At 43.4% G+C, this 21,265-nt stretch overlaps 1 protein-coding gene across 3 annotated transcripts in view; it reads right to left on the reverse strand.

Moving 5' to 3' along the window:
• PPM1H (protein phosphatase, Mg2+/Mn2+ dependent 1H) overlaps window positions 1-21,265 on the reverse strand; it is a 259,467-nt gene that overhangs the window by 138,918 nt on the left and 99,284 nt on the right. For all 3 annotated transcript variants that reach the window (XM_027071352.2, XM_027071351.2, XM_027071354.2), the window contains exon 2: window positions 16,930-17,095. In XM_027071352.2, coding sequence (XP_026927153.1) covers window positions 16,930-17,095 — 166 coding nt within the window. The remainder of the gene's footprint in view (window positions 1-16,929; window positions 17,096-21,265) is intronic.

Raw genomic sequence — 21,265 nt, forward strand, 5'->3', positions numbered from 1 at the left:
CCCCACCCCCCAACACACACACTTCCCACCCCAGAGGGAACACTTGCTCTAATGAACACCTGCCACTATGATCTGCTTCTACCCTCTGCAACCTGAGCTGTAACCAGTTATTTTTTTCTAAAACACAATATCTGACCATATTTCTTTAGCCAGCCTAACCTCCTCCTCCAGTCTATGAGCCCCCAGGGTGCCATCCCTGATGTCTCTCTCTTCCCGTTCTGTCACTCCAAATCCCACCCACCAAGCCATGGCATTTGCAGCTCATCACAAACCACAGTAGTTTCCTTGGTGCACCTGTGAGATTCCCAGGGCCTGAGATCTAGGCTGCCGAGATCAGGACGGGTGACAAGGAGCGAGAGAGGGCACTGGGGATGGGGAGTAACCCCACTCCAACCTTTGCCTGACCCCCACCTATCTCTTAGTCCTCATCTTAAGTATCACCTCCTCCAGGAAGCTCCCACTGCACCCTGGGCCCAACCCTACCACAGCATTCATCAAACTGTGCATGTCTGTCTGATCACCTGCTTGAGCAGTGATAAACTAAAAGAATATTCTGGAAAAAGGGAGCAATGGTCAGGCAACGCAGGTGAAAAGGGGACTCTATGTGGCCCATGTGGACATTGGCCTGATTAAGACCGACCTTGAGGGCTTGGTCAGGTTGGGGTGGGATTCTGGAGTCAGGGCAGACCAAGGAGCTGCAATCTGAAATGCCTCTGTACCGAAGAGCAAGGTGACAGTGGGCTTAAGAGGTGCCAGTCCCATGGCCTTCTACAGTGCACTGCAAGACGGAAGCATTAGAGAGGCTCACAGAGAACTGTCCTGAGGCAAAGAGGGCAGAGAGGAGGAATCAATGGGCCTGGAGAGGAGATTAATGATTTCACAAGACATTGCAAAGACCAGGATGAGGCTGCAATGGGCTGTACGGTGTCTGGAATGGAATCAAGATCGTAACAGAGAATACAGATCTACTTTTGAAAGTGGCACGATCAGACAGGATGTGCCATGCATTTATTTTGAAAAGGATACAAGGACCCCCTTCACCCTCACCCTCTTCTTCATTCACAACAATGCCATCAAATGCCATCAGGTAGGAATGTATGGTTTGGTGCATAAAGTCTGATCTGAGAACCTTGAGGAAAGAACAATTCCTAAATGTCACACCAGCATTGAGGGCCTACGTGAACATCAGGGGTGAATCTACAGGGGAGGTCTGCAAGATCACAGTAGTGTGAACACAGTGTTTTTAAAATGTCTCAAAATCTTCAATTTAACTGCAAATACATCTCTGTTTCGTCACCGCACAGAATAGAACCTTCAATGACTCCCCAGTGCCCTGGGTCTCCTAGAGGCTCACATGGCTTATGGGCCCCACATGATCTGGTTGCTACTCCCTCTCCAATGCCCTCCCTTGCTCCTTGTCAGTGGTCCTGATCTAGGCAGCCTAGCCCTAGGCCCTGGGAATCTCACAGGTCTGCCAGGGAAACCAAAGGGAAAAGACACTGCCCTCTCTGGCTGTACCTGACTCACTGAGCCCCATCGCCCTACAGGACCAGGTTGAAACACACACGCATGTAATTCTCTTCTAAGCCATGGAGGCTTTTTGTTTTCCCCCAAAGGAAAAACTAACAAAGTTGCACCGTATTCCTCTCCCCAGAGGGTTGAACTGTTGAAAACCACACACTTTCTTCAGCTCCTGTGCCCTACTGGGATGTCCAACCCACTACTGCTAGTAAGGCATGCTGGTAGGAACAGGCAGAGCTGTGTTCTCCACCTGCCTGACTCAAGCAAAGGTACCGGAAGAGGAAGGGAAGGGAAGGCAAGGCCACAGCTCCTTTCAACGTCCTCTGCACCCACCCCATCACCAACACACACCCCACATGCTTGGTCACTTTACAAGGAAGGACTCTCTCTCCAGTTGGGTATTAGCTCAGAGAGTAACATTTTGACTTTATATGGTACATACACAGGATTTTGAGTTTTACACGATCTAAGGGTCCATAGGTAACTTTGTCACTGGTGTCAGTATACCAACGTATCACGATTATTATTTTTTCACTTTGAAAGTTACTGTTATTTAAAAAAAAATTTTTTTTAATGTTTATTTATTTTTGAGAGAGCATGAGCAGGGGAGGGGCAGAGGGAGAGGGAGACACGGAATCCCAAGCAGGCTCCAGGCTCTGAGCTGTCAGCACAGACCCGATGCGGGGCTCAAACTCACAAACCGAGAGATCATGACCTGAGCCAAACTCGACACTTAACTGACTGAGCCAGCCAGGTGCCCCACCAGAATCATTTTGAAAGCTGGGTAATTTATATGCACTTTCAAAGGAGTGAATACAAACAAATCCTATCTCCTGTGATATGTCTTAGCACGGAAAGAGCATAGACTTTAAATCAAGACAAACCTGGGTTCTGGAATTTACTACCATGTGATTTTGGGCACATTTCTTAACTCCTCTCACCAGTTTCCTTATTTAAAGAACAAGATGAAACTAGGACACAGTAAGGATTCATTCATAATACATGTCTCAGAGTCTCCTCTCCTAGGTGCTGGGCTTATGCTGAGCACTGGGGACATAGCACAGAAGAAGAAAAGGCCATGGTTCCCAAACTTTTGAGGCTAACAGTCTAGAACATGACCAGGTAATCACAAGTGTGCTAGAAGGGGAAGTGTGTGGTGCCACAGGAGTGGATAATATGTATTAAATGTGCAGACAGTCACGGGGTATGCGAGGGGGAAAGAGACTATAAAGAGATAATGTGAGGAAGTGATCTGTAGTGATGGGAATTTTGTACCCTCATTGTGGTGATGCTTACCTGAATCTATACATATGTTCAAATTCTGAAACTACACACCAAAGGTTAATTATACATATAACCTTTTTAATGTTTATTTTTGAGAGGGAGAGAGAGTCAGAGCATGAGCAGTGGAGGGGCAGAGAGAAAGGGAGACCCCGAATCTGAAGCAGGCTCTAGGCTCCGAGTCATCAGCACAGAGCCGGACACGGGGCTCGAACTCAGAAACCATGAGACCGTGACCTGAGCCGAAGTTGGACGCCTAACGGACTAAGCCACCCAGGCGCCCCCATATAATTTTTAAAATAATAAGATGTATAGCAGTGTCCAGCATATAAAAGAACAAACAAAACTAGAACAGTAACTAGTTGGCACTATTAAGTGGCCTGGGGGCATATGTGCAGGCAGGGAGCAGTAACAGTCCCTGTAACCAGGGAGACAAAGCTGCACACTTTAGCTCCTTACTTTCAACTCGGCCAGATGAGTGCTCATCAGCTTCCGTTACCTCTATTCTTCTTAAATTACTTCCCCTATGAGAAATCTAAGTTCTACAGACACCTAATGATTACCCACCAAGTTTCATCTCCACCACACCATCATAAAACGGGCATCATTATCCCATTTTACCTATGATTTAAGCAGGACACAGTTAAGTAACTGTCCTGCTATGTGGTAATGCCACAATACGAACCCAGTCCTTTAAAGTCCAAATTAAGTCATCTTTCCAATTTCCTCGTACATACAAGTTTGTGTCATTATCTCCCTGGCTTCTGTTACTCTGTAGCATTTAGCACTTCAGCACTATTTTACTTTGTTGCTTATTTGTAATTGCGTACACATCCTAGGCCATCACCCCCAGAAGATTACCAAAGCTTCTGACAAGTGGCCCAGCATTAATCTCTGGTAGTATCGTAAAATGCTGCTGGGGTACCAGCCCAGGATCAAAGTTCTACATCTGAAAAATCAACCCTCTCAAATTTAGAGTAACATGCTCTGGACACAATATGTTTCAAAATTACTAATATCATGACAAATGTCTACCTTGCTTTGGCTCCACTTTAAGAAAACCAATATCAAGCCCTTTCCTGACCTACCACACACTTAAATTTTGCAGCAATGGTTTACATCTTACAAAAGAATAACTCTGAAGCAGTTTCCAGTTGCATTCTGATTTACTGCACCCCCTCCCCCCCCAAAAAAAAAGGAAAAAAAAAAAGAATAAATTAGTCTTAGAGCACCTGGGTGGCTCAGTCAGTTAAGCAGTCAACTCTTGATTTCAGCTCAGGTCATGATCTCGCAGTTCATGAATTCAAGCTCTCTCGATCTCTGTGCTGTAAGCTTTGGGTTCTCTGTCTCCCTCTCTCTCTGTCCCTGCCCCGCTTGTGCTCACTCTCACTTTCAAAAATAAATAAGCTTTAAAAAATTAAGAGAAGTCTTGTATGTAATTTACAACACACACACACACACACACACACACACACTCCCGATCCCTCTTCGGGAATAGATCTATAGCCAAATCAAAGGAAGATTTCGGAAGGTGACCAATTGAGAGCTTACAGTTCACTGTTTCTCTTTCAGGACTGAAGTGGGCCCAGTGTTACATCCTTCTTTTTCAAAAGTTGTAGAAACCAATTTTTATAATATTTGCTTATTTCCTTTTCCCCATTTTCATGATCATCTAGAAGGCCAGAACTTACATTAATGAGTTCTAACTGGGAAGGGCTCCCTGGACCTTTGAACAAATAGAAGTTTGCTCCAAATAGAAATGTAGCTACTGAGCCAGCTACGGACATAATTTCTGATACAAGCAGCTTGCGTCCATTCAGGGTCAGGGATAATTACAGCACAGCTAATCAAGGGTGCCAAAAACCGGCACCCCAACTCTGAGGAACCACAGGCAAAAGAGCCTTTGTGAGTCATCTGGAAGGCGGTGGAGAAGCCCCCCCCCCCCCCATGGCATGCTCACAAAAAAAGGGGAGATTCTAGACAAAACCTCAGACATTTCCTGTGGAGCCTAAGAGAAGGCTGAGATGGGAGGCAGGAAACACAAAGAAAACCAAGGAATGAGGCTTGACACATGTGGATCCGTGTGAAGATGCCAGGGCCCTCCACTCTTACTCCCTGCACGGGGCTCCAACTGTGTACAAGCCCTTTCTCAGCCCTCCCCCACCCCCCCACCCCCACCCCACGACGGAGCACGCAAAGCTTAGGGGGAGTTAAAAAAATGCTCAGCTAGCATGTAAGAGGAAAATGATAATTTTTTTCATGTGTTTTCTCCTAAAGCTGGAGAAGAACCTCAGCTTTGCCAGTTTCTCCTAGAGACTGCCACTGGCGCCCTCACGTGGTGTGTAAGTACATACAACTTTGTGTTGTCTCAAGCATGGAACAGTGGTGCCCTCACGCATACACTGGCTTTGGCATATTGTAACTCATTGCTTGATACGTGTGCCCCCAACTGAGTGGTCTTGTGCATTATATGACTAAGTTTTTAACTAAACCATCCCTCACCAACTGGACAACAGGTTTTTTAAAAAATTCCTGCATAGAAACAGATGGAAAACATGACAAATAAGAACATGTCACAGCTGGCACATCTTACCCCAAGTAATGAAAATCTAGTCACATCTGACAACAGCAATCATCATTCTAATCAAAAGTATCTGACATGCTCAAAGAGACAGATGAAATATGGAATTATACTTGCTATTGTTCATGATGAATTCTGCCTTGAGGTATCAGCTAATGGGAACATGAAGTCTTTGCTCTTGGCAAGACAATAAATGAGTTACTGTGGGGAAAATAGAACAATGCCTGGCATATAATAAGAACCCCATGATTGGTAGCTGTTGTTATTTTAAAATGTTGTCTTTTCATCTTTACTGCCTTTAAATCATCTTAAAAATATTTAATACATTTTTATAATTACTAAATATATGTATGGATATCTAGTAGTATAGTTACATATCATTAAATACATATCATTAAATTTGTTGGGAGTGCATACTCAAGAAATTGTCATATTCTTTAAAATAAGTTTTTAAAATGTTTTTTATTTTTGAGAGTAAGAGAGAGCGAGCGCGTGCACAAACGGGAGGGGCAGAGAAGGAGACAGAATCCCAAGCAGGCTCTGAGCTGTCAGCGCAGATCCTGAGGTAGGGCTCCAACTCACAACCTGGGAGATCATGACCTGAGCTGAAGTGGGACACTTAACAGACTGAGCCAGCCAGGTGCCCCTCAAAAAATGGTCTTTAACTGATGGTTTGGAGACGGCTACTCTAGACAGTTTTCAATGGAAATAAGTGGTGTCTCCTCTTACCTGTCTTCCCTGAAGATAAAAGCAACTCAGCTCATTCGATACACGTATTCCCTTCCCTACACCAAACAGTTCTGGAATTCAGAAAATCTAAGGACAGGCCATGTGCACAATAGGAAGTGAGTACCAGAAAGGTGGAAATCCCACTTTGGGTTAAATCCCATGGTTGATTTTACACAAGGCTTAATACGAGCACAGGATGTGCTTTCTTCCTCCCTCCTTTCTTCCAGCCGAAGGAGGACCACTCCCGTTGGGCCATCGGAGAGTTGCCATACTCTTCTCATTCCCCACTCTAAGCTACTATATGGTTGATATCCATAGTTTCTGGCCAGTTTTCAAGGCATCACAACGAAGATGATAATTCAGAGTCTAAAGGATGTGTTTCAGGCATTTCATCCACAGTGCTTGACTGAAATCCCCAGTACTGATGCTCAGGGTAACACAGCCAAGGGAGAAAAGCTAATGACCAAGCACATGCAGGAGATTGGAGGAACTTCATGAACGTCATTGCCAGGGCCCAAGCCTCTGGTGCTGTGTGCTCGGCATCATGCCCTTGCAGCATACTTTATGTTTTACCATACCTCTTTTTGACTAAATTACTAAGATGTTGTGTGCCCCAGAAGGAAAGAATGCTTAATTTCATGTACTTAAATGAGCACTGCTTCCTCCTCAGGATCTGACTACATGAAATGCTGATTTCTTTGTTTCAATTCCTCATTTTATGAGACAGTAAGATGCAGGATACACTTGTAAGTTTGGTTTTTGTTTCTGAATGGCAATTTAGTCCCTTTATAAAATTTTTATTTAAAAAATTTTTAATTAGCAATTCTTTATTCAAGTATAATTCACATACACAAACACATTATATTTGTTTCAGATGTGTAATATAACGATTCAACAATTCTACACATTACTCAGTGCTCATCAAGATAAGTGTACTCTTAATCCTATTTATTTCACCCATTCTCCCTACCCACTCCCTTCTGGTGGAACCACCAGTTTATTCTTTGTACTCAAGTACAAAGAATTGTTTGTTTCTTTGTTGCTTGTTCATTTGTTTTCTTAAATTCCATATGAGTGAAATCATATGGTATCTGTCTTGCTCTGACTGACTTATTTCACTTAGCATAATACCCTCTAGGTCCGTCCATGCTGTTGCAAATGTCAAGGTCTCATTCTTTTTTATGGCTGAGTAGTATTTGCTTGTATATGTATATACCACAGCTTCTTGATCCATTCATCTGTTGATGGAGACTTGGGCTGCTTTCGTATCTTGGCTATTGTAAATAACACGGCAATAAACATAGGGAAGCATATATTTTTTCAAATTTTTCAAATTCATGATTTCATTTCTTTGGGTAAATACCCAGTACTGGAGTTACTGGATCATATGGGAATTCTATTTTTAATTTTTTGAGGAACCTCCATACTGTTTTCCACAGTGGCTTCCCCAGTGTACATTCCCACCAACAGTGCACGGGGGTTCCTTTTTCTTCACATCCTCACCAACACTTGCTATGTTTCTGTTCCATTTTATTTGTTTTCATTCTGTCCCATTTTAAAAACACTACTAAATAAGCAGTAATTTCTGACAGCTGAGGCATACAAAGTTTGTGACAGTTTTGGCTAAGTTGTGTTTATTTTATTCTAGACTCAAAAACTAGCTCAGGAATGTTCTCAAATTATTATTTAATACATCAAAAACCTCTCCCTAAATTAGGTTACAGTAAAAACATAAGTAATGTGAAATAATATTGAAATGTGCTACAAACTCCACTATTAGAACAGATAATATTAACTGAGCACTTACGACATGTGAGGCACAATAACACTTTTCATATTTTTAACTCATTTAGTTCAAACAACCCTATGAGGTAGGAGCTAATATCCCCCATATGGAACAGAGGCATTGAGAGGTCAACTCACTTGCATGAGGTAACTAACATCTAGTAAGTGGAGCAACAGGATTTAAACTGAGACACACATTGTTATTCAGGTTTCATGCCAACACTGGTTTTTCTAGAAGTTAGCAAGAAAAAGTGGATTCTAAGGACATTAAGATGATACACCATTTCATTTCCATTCTGTCTTTCACCAGAGAGCTGTTATCCAGTTTCTGGGCTGATGCGAAAGAGCACTAAATAACTTCTACATCAAAAGAGAAATCATAATAGAAATGAGAAGATATTTAGTACTAAATTGTACCCACCATTAGGAGTTATTCCTCCTTTATTTCAGCCTTTTCCAAGGAGGTTTCCCTGACACATGTCGCAACAGCTAATGGCTAAAGAGGCAGCCTGTCTCAAGAGGCCAGATTGCCTGGGTTGACTCCAAGCTTTACACTTTACATCACCGTGCCTCAATTTCTTCATCAGTAAAATAAAGAGAATGATAATACATATGTACACGTTATCAGGTTCAATGAATCAAAACTGGGCAAAGGACTGAGATCAGATCGCATCTGGCACATGAATGCTGAGTATTGTATTAAAGAAAAAAAAACAGAAAGGAAGGAAGAAGAAGGATTCTCAAGAGGTTACTGCTCTTGCCAATGTTCTTCCCATCTAAAGTTGTGAGGAAATCAAATTACAAGTGAAACAAGGAAACATTTCCATCTCAGCACCATTTATTTTCCTTTAGCCTTAAGACGTGCCACGGTGGGAAAAATCTGTTGGCGAACCAAGCTGGAGTTGCACTCCTGGCCACTATGGACATCTTGGACAGACCTGGTCTTGAGGAAAACCAACCCCCCGAGGAGAGAATTGTAAAGTCACTCTAACTGACATCAGCCTCATAGTAAAGTTACCCTTCTTAATCACTGGCAAGAGTTCTTGTCCCTGGAACCAAGAGATAAGAGTTTTGAGAGAAACCACTGCACTCCTGCTTCAGAAAATCTAAGGAGATAAAGAGAAAGGTTATGTTTTCTTGACTTGCACAAAACAAAGACCTTAACTAAGGAGGGAAAGTTTAGCATAATAAATACAAGGAGAAAAATAGAGGGTTCCTCCTCTTGTTTTTTATAGCTGACATCACTACAGAAAGCAGACTGCCAAATGATGGCCAAATATTCCAGAAAGGCTGCCACCGTGGAACCACAAGCTACCTTCATTTAAGGCTCTGCGGCATGACGGAGTCCTTCTTACAGAAAACAAATGAAAAGAATGGCCTATCTTCCATGCAGAGAGTTGAAATAGCCCCTTCTCATTTCCCTTTTACCTCTCCCCATCCCAATCCGATTCTACTTGCCTTGAATTCCCACAGTAACGTCCTATCCTCCACTGAGAAAGATAATCAGGTTTCTCTCCCCTGCTGATGAGCTTGGCCACGGTGTGGACACAGCCATCTTCTGTTCTTGTAACTGGACCCTGAACTAACAGATACTGAAACCACATTCTCTGACGTGTTTTGACTAAATTAAACACCAGAAGGGTGCTCCTAAGGAAATAGACTTGGAATGCGTGTATCCACAGTCTAGTCTTCAGCCAGAAACGATCTGTTCCAAACAGGCAGTCAGATGTAGGGGGAAAATGTCCTGGTTGTTGCCACAATGCCCTACATACCACCTACAGAACTTGGAGAAGAACAGGAGCTTGTTGATACGAAGGCTCTAAGATGCCCCCAAGAGTGAACTTTTTCTCCCTCCCCAGAGAAGTCACCTAGTATTCTCTTCTTTTTACCTCATTCCTAGGACGACCATGTACTTGGGAACTGAAAAGCAAAAGCGTTTGGAAAAGTTACGCTTTCACTTGCAAGGGACACAGTATGGTAAATAAAGACTGCCTAACACCTCTCAAAGCAAAGGAAACCTAGTAATGGTGATTAGTTCCTAGAAACCTTGATCTGGTGAATTAAAATGCCTGCAGTGGGAGGCAGGCAGGAGGCTGCTGACCAACGTGTTGCCCTCAAAAAGCTTACAGCATCTTTCCCAAGAGACAATCTTTTGAGATCGTCCTTTGGAAATGCTGGCATTTTAGATTCTCTTCTATCCTTGCCACCCATCCTATGACCCCAAATAAGCAGAGGCACAGGAATGCCAGGAGGCTTGCACACTGCCACAGAGTTACCTATTTCCTGCCTGCCTGTCTGCGGGATCACGGCTCCTAACATGTAAACCACTCAATGTGATCCTGGCACAGGAAACTTCCACCCTGAACTCATCGCAGAAAATAGCCTTCTCTAGATCATACCCACTTCACCAGAGACCTCGAAATTTCTCAGGGGCGCCTGGGTGGCTCAGTCGGTTGAGCGAACGACTCATGATCTCGCGGTCCGTGAGTTCGAGCCCCGCGTCGGGATCTGTGCTGACAGCTCAGAGCCTGGAGCCTGTTTCAGATTCTGTGCCTCCCTCTCTCTGACCCTCCCCCGTTCATGCTCTGTCTCTCTCTGTCTCAAAAATAAATAAACGTTAAAAAAATTTTTTTTAAAAATCTCTTCCGCATTCCTTAAAAAAGAAATGGTCTCTTCACTATATCGCTAAACTCTCCATTTAAAAAACTGGATTACTATTTTGCACAGAACACAATAATTCAACCACATCCCTTCCACTTCTTCAGGCTAAACTACTGCAGAGCAGAACGCTTTGAAACTCTGCCATTTGTATCTCTTTTAAGTTTTGTGGCTTCTTTCAAACATTGCTTCTTTAGCTCCCAACATATTCCTGGATTTGTGGATGGAATCTGAAATTCATTTGTGGTTCTCTAGAAGGCGCTGCCGTCAACAACTCAGCAAGCACTGGAGGAGACAACACTCCTTCGGTAAATGCGTCATGGAAGCCAGGAGAGGCAAAATATAGTGGACGTGATTTTCTCCACCAAATTTTCTTTAAGCGTGTTTTAAAACAGGAGGATTAATTTGACTTCTTTGGCTAAAAAGATCGCCTGTACCAATAGGATAAAATAATTTTCTGTGAACTGGCATGAGGGATGGATTAAAGTTGCCTTAAAACTTTTATACCAATTAGGAGCACCTGGGTGGCTCAGGTGGTGAAGCATCCGACTCTTGATTTTGGCTCAGGTTATGATCTCACGGTCGTGAGACGGAGGCGCATACAGGGCTCCCCACTGAGTGTGGAGCCTGCTTCAGATTCTCTCTCTCCCTCTCCCCCTCCCTGGTTTGCTTGCACACTGTCACTCAAAAATAAAAAAATAAAAAAATTTTTATCCCCATCAGTGATTATCTGTAGGAAGGAAAAAAAAAATCATCTTATTGCTACCCAGCTGCCCAGATGGCACTCAGTATAAGAAATGTCATCATCTGTAAAGTTTAGTAGGACATTTTAGATTTTCTTCAACCTCCAAGTAAGATGAAGGTGATATTAGACACAAAAGTAGTCTTCTGGAAATGGTCATTTTGGCTTTACAAAGTTGACTGGAGGTGAGAATTCAAGGAAGGAAGGAGAAATTAGTCACACGCATCACATGCTACAGAAAGCCCATGTGTCTTCCTTTTGTCACCCTCAATGCCTGTCAACTCTCTGCACCTGAAATAATGATGCCATCACTTATCCGGTTGTCCCACTTCTTGCTTCCAATGATATTTACCCATTTTTTTCATCCTTATCGGTCTTGGCCCTATCTTATCTCTCTGCGCCCATGGCAGAGCTACTGAACCTCACTGGGGCTCCCGTCTTCTTGAAACTTCTTTGGGGTGGAAATTCCTAAAATCTAAGCCTCCCTAGGATATGCTCCTGAGCTCCAAACCTTTATTTCTAACTCCCTACAAAACACTTCTACCTGGAAGTTTAGAATACCCAGAACTCACCATTTCTGCCCACCCCCTCACCTTCCAACCTGTGCCCGACCCAGAGCTTCATCTTCAAGGACCAGCACCCAGTGGCTGAAACCTGGCATCTCGCCTCCTCCCTGCCCCATGCACTAGGTCATCTGGTCCTATCTACTGCATGTCTCACCTTATCTCTTCTGAGCCTGCCCCTTGCTCCAATCACAGCCTTATTTCAAGCTTTCATCATTTCTCCCTCACGTTTCTGCATGAGCCAGTCTCCTCGGTGTCCCAGGTTTGCTCCTGAGCCTTCCCAAGTCAGCCTTCCCACTGCCCTCATGGTCTTGATTCCATCATACCCTTGTCTAATGTCATTTGGTTCAAATTCCAGCTTATTAGGGCATTAAATGGCTCTTGCGTATGAACCCTGCTTGTTGTTTCTGTCTTATCACCCTCCAAACGATCACAGGTGCCTCAGGACACTAGAAGACATGCATCATGTGCTCTCGTGCCAACCTGTCTTTGCATATGCATGTTCCCTGTCGAAATCTCCCCTTTCTCGTATTTGCTTGGTCAATTCGTATTCACTTTCTTAAACGACAGCTCAAATGTCACTTTCTCCAGGAAGCATCCCTCAACTGACCCATTCCTTCTCCTCTGTTGTTCCCGAAACCACTGGTAACCCACCTGAGTTAGGCTTCCATAGAACCTGGATTTTTTAAATCTTTCTCTTAAAACTCACTGCATTGAGTTGCTGCTGGTTAGTGACTCTTTCTCCCTCCTCAGCTCAGCTCCAGGAGGACTGGAACCTCACTGGGTTCACCTCCTAATCCCCAAGGCAGACTCAGTGCTCAAGACATGTTCGGTAGGTAAAGGAACAGACTCACAGGCAACAAGGGGCGGATCCACCTGGTCTCCTGCAGGGGATTCGTCCTGCACCCTATGCTATCAATATCTTTTCTACATGCCACCATATTTGAGTTAAGGGATGTCTTCTAAATGGCTTCTTTTAAGCAGTATGGCTGGCGTGCCCTGCTAGCAAATAGTTCATTCAGAGTAGAAACTCAAGTCCTGATAATGGCCTTCAAAGTCCTACTGGAGGATCCCCTCCCCCCATTCTCATCGCCTTTCTGACATTTCCTGCAACCCAGACTTTGTTCTCTCTACTCTAGCCACGTGAGCCTCCTTGGTGATTCTGGAGAACACCAGGCCTATTCCTGCCTCAGGGGCCTTGCAGGTGTCTAGAATGTCAGAAAGCTCTTCCTCCAAGTAACTGCACTTTTCAGTCTGTGCCCAAACGTCACCTCAGTGGCACCTTCTTTAACCACCCATGCACCTCACGCTTCCTGTATTCCTGCATCTCTGCTTTGCTTTTCTCCATAGCATTTGTTATCTGCCATGGGATACATTGTACTGTTTGTCTCCTTCAATGGATGTAAGTTCCGCGAAGGTAAGGATTCTAGTCAAGTTTATTCCTTGAGAAATCCTCAGCATCTAGTTCCCGGTATGCAGCAAGTGCTTATTGGTTTACCTGGCCCAGCAAGTCATGGTTTTCAAGCTTTTAAAAAGCAGTGCAATCCACAACATGACCGACAGCCTAATTTAAAAACGACCAAAGGACTCAAATATAGAACAAATAAATATTGAAGAACACTTGATGTTTCTTTTAATAAGACCTACCTGTCCAACAAGCACATAAGATGTTCAACGTCAATAATCATACATAGGGCAAAAAAAAAGCCACAATGAGATACCATGTCACATCCATTAGAATGGCTACTTAAAAACAAAACAAAACAAAAAAAACCCACCAGAAATCAACAAACATTGGTAAGGATATGGAGAAACTGGAACTCTTGTGCATTACTAGTGGGAATGTAAAATGGTGTAGTGCTGTGGGAAAACAGTATGGCCGTTCCTCAAAAAATTAAATAGAATTACCTTATCATCCAGCAGTTCCACTCTGGGCAGATAGGCAAAAGAACTGAAATCAGGGACTGACAGTATCTGCAGACCCATGTTTATAGCAATATTATTCATAATAGTCAAAAGATAGAAGCAAGTGTCCACTGATGGTCAAATTAATAAACAAAATGGTTTCCTGTTATACAAACAGTGGAATACTATTCAGTCTTTTTTTTTTATTTTCTTAAAGTTTATTTATTTTGAGAAAGAGACAGAGAGAAAGGCAGAGGGAATCCAAAGCAGGCTTCACACTGTCAGTGCTGAGCCAGACACGAGGATCGGTCTCCCGAACTATGAGATCATGACCTGAGCCGAAATCAAGAGTGGAAAAGTTAACTGACTGAGCCACCCAGGCACCCCTCAGAATTTTATTCTCTATTAAGACTGAATAAGAGGGGTACCTGGGTGGCTCAGTCAGTTAAGAATTCCACTCTTGATTTCGGCTGAGATCATGATCTCATGGCTCATGAGTTCAAGCCCCACGTCAGGATCCACCTGACAGTATGGAGCCTGCTTGGGATTCTCTCTCTCTGCACTTTCCCCACTTATGGGCTCTCTCTCTCTCCCAAAATAAATAAATAAACTTAAAAAAAAAAAGGATAAAATTCTGATACATTCTACAACATGGATGAACCTTGAAGACATTATAAGTGAAATAAAGCAGACACAAAGTGACAAATATTGTATGATTCCACTTACATGAGATACCTAGAGTAGTCAAATTTATACAAACAAAAAGTAGAATGGTAGTTGCCAGGGGAGGGGGGTGGGGAGGAATGGGGGTTAGGGCTCAGTGCGTAGAGAGCTTCAATTTCAGAAAATGCTCTGGAGATGGATGGTAGTAATGGTAAGAATGTATTTAATGCCACTAAACTGGACAGCTAAAAAAATGGTAAAATGGTGAATTTTATGTTATGTATATTTTCCCACAATTAAAAAAAAGGCAGCAAATCTCTTGCCTGAAACTCTAATAAATATTAAAGCCTAATATGTCTGGCAGCTGGAAGTAAAGCTGCTGTAGCTGAAGCAGAAATAGAAGGGACAGGATGTGTCCACTCTGCTTGGCACCTCTGTGCTGCCTCCTAGAACGTGGACCCCAGAGATTCAGGACTGTCTCAGGGGAGGTTCGTGGCTCCATCCTAAAGTGCTTATGCACTGGTTTCACTGTTCTCAAGGAAAGGAAGTTAAAAAGCTACTCCTGGCTCCATTTCTGGGAGGAACTTAGCACCAAGGGAAAATAACATCATCAACTGGTCTTGGGCCAAACGTCAACGCTGACTCATTTTTTTTTTAATTTTTTTAATGTTTATTCATTTATGAAAGAGAGAGACAGAGTACAAGTGGTGCAGGGGCAGAGAGAGAGGGAGACAACAGAATCCGAAGCAGGTCCCAGGCTCTGTGCTGTCAATACAGAGCCCGATGTAGAGTGCTTGAGCTCACGAACCACAAGATCATGACCTGAGTCGAAGTGGAACATTTAACCCACTGAACCACCCAGGCACCCCTCCATGCGGACTAATTTTTACAGAATCACTTCACATCTCAGTGGCAGGGGAGACTATCAGGGGAGAAAGAGCAACATTAAGTCACTGGCACCCATGTCTTGCTATCATTAATATCTCACATTCTCTGAGCACTTTTCCATAATAACTCATCTTCAAAACAATCCTATCGCATAGGTATGAAGGAAAATTGTGTGATTGCCAATTTACAAATGGGTAAAGGTACAAATTCAGTGGACATTATCCACAGAGAATCACAGAAGTGGGACTGACTACAGGATAACTGCTCACATATATCAAGGATTTATTAATTAAGACTCTGGCTCAACATTTCCATGGACAATTTCATACTTCTAATCAGTCTCTTTCCTAACATACTTGGTGGTACTATTACTACTCCTTTTTATAGAAAACTAAGGCTCAAAGAATAAATATCCTAAAATTAAATGGTTTAATAAATGACAGACTGGGATGGACCACTCTGAACCATACCGCTCCAGAGCCTGTGCCCTTAACCATTATTATTCTTTACTGCCCATCTGAGTCCTGGACTTTGGCTCTTTGGGAAAAGCCCCATCAGTGCTTCCTTCAGCCTTGAACACAAGAATTGCCAATGAGACTCCATGGGTCACTGTGTTTCAACTCTAAGTTGAACTAGTATGAACAAAATAAATCAGTAGTCTTAGTCCGTAAGTGTAAATGCAACAGGATGCTGTTGCTGACCCTGAGAAGAGATTCCTAGATCCTTTAAAATCCTATAAAAATGTATATACAAAAATATCCTTGAGTATTAGAAGACAAAGTCACATTTGGATCATCTCATTCAATGTTTCTTTTCTGTAAGCTAAATAATGTGCTGGTGGACAGAGTACGGATTACTCCCTATACTTTTCTGAGGGTTTCTTCAGAACTTTCTGAGGGGCTGCCTGGGTGGCTCAGTTGGCTAAGCATCCAACTTTTGGTCTCAGTGCAGGTCTTGATCTCAGGGTTGTGAGTTCAATCAAGCGCTGCACAGAGCCTACTTAACAAAAAGAAAAGCAAGAAAGAATTTTCTGAGGGTATCTGCTTTATTCTCTAGAAACTGAAGAAAGGAGAGACACTTTGTGGTTTGTCAATAGGGCATTCAGTCTACAGGGCTGCCCCATGGGATGCAAGGGCTTTAGGCCAATTAAAACAAGTACTAATTTGGAAGAGCATCAGGGAGGGGGCTCCCACTGGACAACGCTAACAGACAGGCAAGGGGAAGAAGGGAGCAAAGCCATGGCAGGGCTTTAAGCCAATGGCTAGGGTTACTTGCATCCCTCCATCCCACCTCCTTCACAAAAACCTTGAAGTGGCTCCTTTACAACCACCAAACATTATATACACTATTTCTTGCAACAAAGCCTAGAGATGATTGGGTGTTTTATTTACTCTAAGCGTTAAGAACCTAATAAACACCAGCTCTTCACACATGTGTCACCTTTAGCTTTGACTGTGCGATACCTGGAATACAGACCCACCAGCCCACTAACTCTGGGGACACTGCCTTTCTCTCTCCCACTATAGACTGGGATTCAGCTCAAGTGCCTCACAGTGGGGCCAGAATGCACAGGTTCTTCTCACCTGAGAACTGGGGGTGAAGGAGGGTCTTACCGAGTTCTCCTTCAGTTGCAGCCCTTCCCCATTGGGAAGGGAGGACCGTCTCTTAGTGGAGTTCCTGTTCGGGGTTGAGGTAATGGCCCCTGCTTTCTTCTTCACAGTGAGTACCTCACAGCTGGCTTGGTCTTCATTGTATGTGCTCTTCCCGGCATTGATAACCCTGGGGAAAGAGCCAGAGGAGCGGTCAGTGATTTCTGGAAAGCTCAGAGCCCAGTCTCAAGGGTCAGTCTGGGCGGTCTCCACAACGGACACAAAACTAAAGTTCTACCCAGTACACAGGACCCTATGGTCCTGGTATGTTCTGTGCCCGAGTAAACTAATTTTTCTACAAATGGAATGACACTAGCACACACTAAAACATTTACTAAAGCATTGTTTTGAGCCCAGCTCACCTTCCCAGGTGTCTGACAGATGTAAGCAACCTCCCCCTCCTCCCAATCCATTTTAGTCAAAACACATGAGATAATCACTCTTTTGGCCATTACAAAGAAGATAGATAGGCAGGCTGCTGGAGTTCTGTTGCATTTCTCCAAGTGATAAAGAGCAAAACCCATCATCAATCTTACAGAGAACAAGGCAGTGCAGGAATTTACAGCACGCTGTAAAATCCAAGGGAACGGAGAACCACATTGCTTTACCGCTATGCCCACTTTTACTTTACACACAGAAAACTGAATGGATCAGAGGTTATTCTTTTAAAAGTATCTTTAGTCCTTCATTTTTTTCTTCTGTGGAATAAGGCTCATCACAAGGTGCCATTGCATTGGGCCCCCAGGCAGTCTGATTTGGACATGTGACCATATGATATTATAGCATGTTGATAATGCTTCAGCCTAATTACTAAATGTTTTAAGCATAGGCACGCATTAGAAGAATATGCCACATTTATATACACAATGGAATACTACGTGCCAATGAGAAAGAATGAAATCATGCCATTTGCAGCAACATGGATGGAACTGGAAGGTGTCAGGCTGAGTGAAATTAGAGAAGAACAGATATCATATGTTTTCACTCATATGTGGAACTTGAGAAACTTAACAGAAGTCATGGGGAAGGGGAAGGGGAAAAAATAGTTACAAACGGAGGGAGGCAAACCACAAAAGACTCTTCAATATAGAGACCAAACTGAGGGTGGATGGGGGCGCGAGAGGAGGGGAAAATAGGCAATAGGCATTGAGAAGGGCACTTGTTGGGAGGAGCACTGCGATGAACCAGGGGAATCTACCCCCAAAACCAGCAGCACACTTTACACACTGTATGTTAGCCAATTTGACAATAAGTAATATTTAAAAAAAAAAAAAAGAACATGCCACATCGTTCATATACCTTTTCTGTATCAGGTAACTGCAGACTGAACTCTTGGATTTCAGCATCATTTTCTTAAGTAATTAATTAGCAGCTAAAATAGATCTCCCTAAAGAGAGCTCTCTTTAATTTGCCATTGGCTGGGTTTTCTTTTCAAAACTTCCACTGTGTCACAGTAGGTGATAGAGTGGGTGTGCAGAGAGGATACAGAATTCAGTGGCAAGGAAAAAAAGATGCCTTTTAAGGTGAGACGGTTGGAGATCCACTCTGTCAGTGTGATCCATACACTACTGTATCAACTCCCTCCTAAGTATAGATAATCCTTTTCGAGTACTTTTTCTTTTACTTTTCAATCCTGAAATAATTATAGACTCAGAGTAAACTCCAAAAACAGTGCAGAAGAGTTTCATGCATCCTTCCCCTAACAATATTATTTCACAACTTACAGTGTAATATCAAAACAAGCAACTGACACTGATGAAATACTGTCAACCAGGCTGCCGACCTGATTCAAATGTAACCGTTTTTTTTTTTTTTAAATACCAAATGGCTCTCGGCACTGAAAACTGCATGGGTCTCCATAATGCACACACACCACAACCAAACAGGAAACAGAGCGCACATGTGGGGCCTGAGTGCCCCAAGATATAAGGGAGTGTGTTTCAAGCATCCTTCTGCCAAACCTTGAGACATGCTTCAGTTATTTTAACATTTACTTTACATTTATTCTTTGGAGCACCTAGGTGGCTGAAATTAAGCATCCAGCTTCAGCTCAGGTCATGATCTCATGGTTCATGAGGTCAAGCCCTGCATCAGGCCCTATGCTAACAGCTCGGAGCCTGGAGCCTGTTCTGGACTCTCTCTCTCTCTCTCTCTCCCTCTGCCCCTCCCCCACTCATACTCTGACTCTGCCTCTCAAAAATAAACGTTAAACATTTTTTTTAATAAAAAATTTTCTTTAAAAATACATCATTTTGAGGGGCGCCTGGGTGGCGCAGTCAGTTAAGCGTCCGACTTCAGCCAGGTCACGATCTCGCGGTCCGTGAGCTCGAGCCCCGCGTCGGGCTCTGGGCTGATGGCTCAGAGCCTGGAGCCTGTTTCCGATTCTGTGTCTCCCTCTCTCTCTGCCCCTCCCCCGTTCATGCTCTGTCTCTCTCTGTCCCAAAAATAAATAAACGTTGAAAAAAAAAATTTAAAAAAAAATACATCATTTTGAAAAAAAAACGCAATAATTTAGAAGTTCATTCCCATCTGTTACACATGAAGACAGAAATGTTCATGGTCTGTATATTCGGCATTAAAAGCCTTTTCTTTTTAATTTACTGACATCACTTGATTGGAAGGAGAATTGTTTTTAATGACGCATCGTTTGCAATTACTTACATATACATGTTATAGGACAAAGACCGTAGCAGCCATCTTTTATCTCCCCTATTTCAAATTCCTGTATGAATCAAAACTGTTCCATAATTCTTATTGGGTTTATTATAAATTTCAACTTAAGCATGCTTTTTATAAACAAAAGCCTACTTTCACTCATTTTACATACTACCCTTCTGTATAAGGTTTTTAAAAAGTAGATTGCTGCTTACAGAGTTTGAAATTCACTGTCCTAGGGGCCTGCGTAAGGAGGTGGGGAACTGTGACGTCAAATCTGCCTCTTGTGTTTATGACACACACTTGCTGATGGAGGGATGGGGTCGGGAAAGATCAAGGCCTAGTTTTCTGCCACAGCTTCACTCTCTTTCCTTCAAAGAGGACAAATTTTCATACGGTTTAAGTTAAAATGTAGTTTCATATGGTTTAAGGTACAAAGTGGCTACCTGCATGAAGACTATTAATTTGCCACACTTACCACATGAGCTAAGTAACTTACTCCAGGTTTCACAGCAAGGAGGTGCTACAGCTGGAATGCACCATGAGGTCTCCTGTGACCCCGCCCCCTTCAACCCAACCTCTATGACACATGGGGACTTGCACCAGACTGTGGTGGGCAGAGCTGAAGTGTGTGGGGAGGAACAGAATAAGCAGATGGGGTGAGCTCAGTACCAGGCCCGACAGAAACAGGAATAGGCTCCCTCTTCTCTAACTATTGGAGAAAGGGCCCAGAGGGAGGATGAAGGATGGATGAGTCAGATCTGCCCGTCCTGAGAGGGGTCCACATTTAGTCCAGAGGTTTGCAGCTGGCGAGCCTAGTACAAAACATGCTTTGTCTAGGGGCGCCCGGGTGGCTTAGTCGGTTGAGCATCTGACTCTTGGTTTCGGCTCAGGTCACGATCTCATGGGTTTTGAGTTCAAGCCCTGCATCAGGCTCCACGCTGACGGTACAGGGCCTGCTTGGGATTCTCAGTCTCTCAAAATAAATAAATAAACTTAAAAAAAAAAAAAAACTTTCACTAGAGTCAGTCTCTCAGATCTACCCTTGGAGAACCAAGCGAGGCAGAAGAAGCAGGTCTGAAATACCACACCTGCCTCTTCTTAGTCACTGGTAGTGACTTCCCAAGCAATATGTGTGGGGTGGACAATTTGCCGGATGGGGATGTTACACTCCCTGTGTCTCTCCCTTGAGTGTCTTCTCCAGGGAAAGCCGAAGTGGAGGTCTGGCTGGGAAAATCAATTCGCGACAAACATCCCCTCCATCCTGTCCTCTGTACGATATCCTAGCTGCTATTTCCGGAACTTGGCATCACCTTGACCGTTGGCACCTCAACTTATGCTGTAGTCAAGTCTTTTTGTAACAAAAAAAGCATCACTGGTCTCCAATAGCTACGTTGCCAGGCTGACTCATCTGCCACTGCTGTTTTCTAACAGTCAACTAAGCTACTATAATTACACAAATCCTGACTCCCGGGTCATCTTGAAAGGGCTTTATCTCCTACCTCTCTTAGTGGATATTAAACTCCCAAGTCTTTGACCTAACTTCAGCAAGAAACCCTAGAAACTTTATTTTATGCATGAGAAGCCTGGGGCCCTGGAAGAGCCTGACATGCACAAGGTCACACAGCTTAAATACAGCAGAGCT

The sequence above is a fragment of the Acinonyx jubatus genome, chromosome B4 (genome assembly GCF_027475565.1).
Source record: "Acinonyx jubatus isolate Ajub_Pintada_27869175 chromosome B4, VMU_Ajub_asm_v1.0, whole genome shotgun sequence".
Taxonomy (NCBI): Eukaryota; Metazoa; Chordata; class Mammalia; order Carnivora; family Felidae; genus Acinonyx; species Acinonyx jubatus.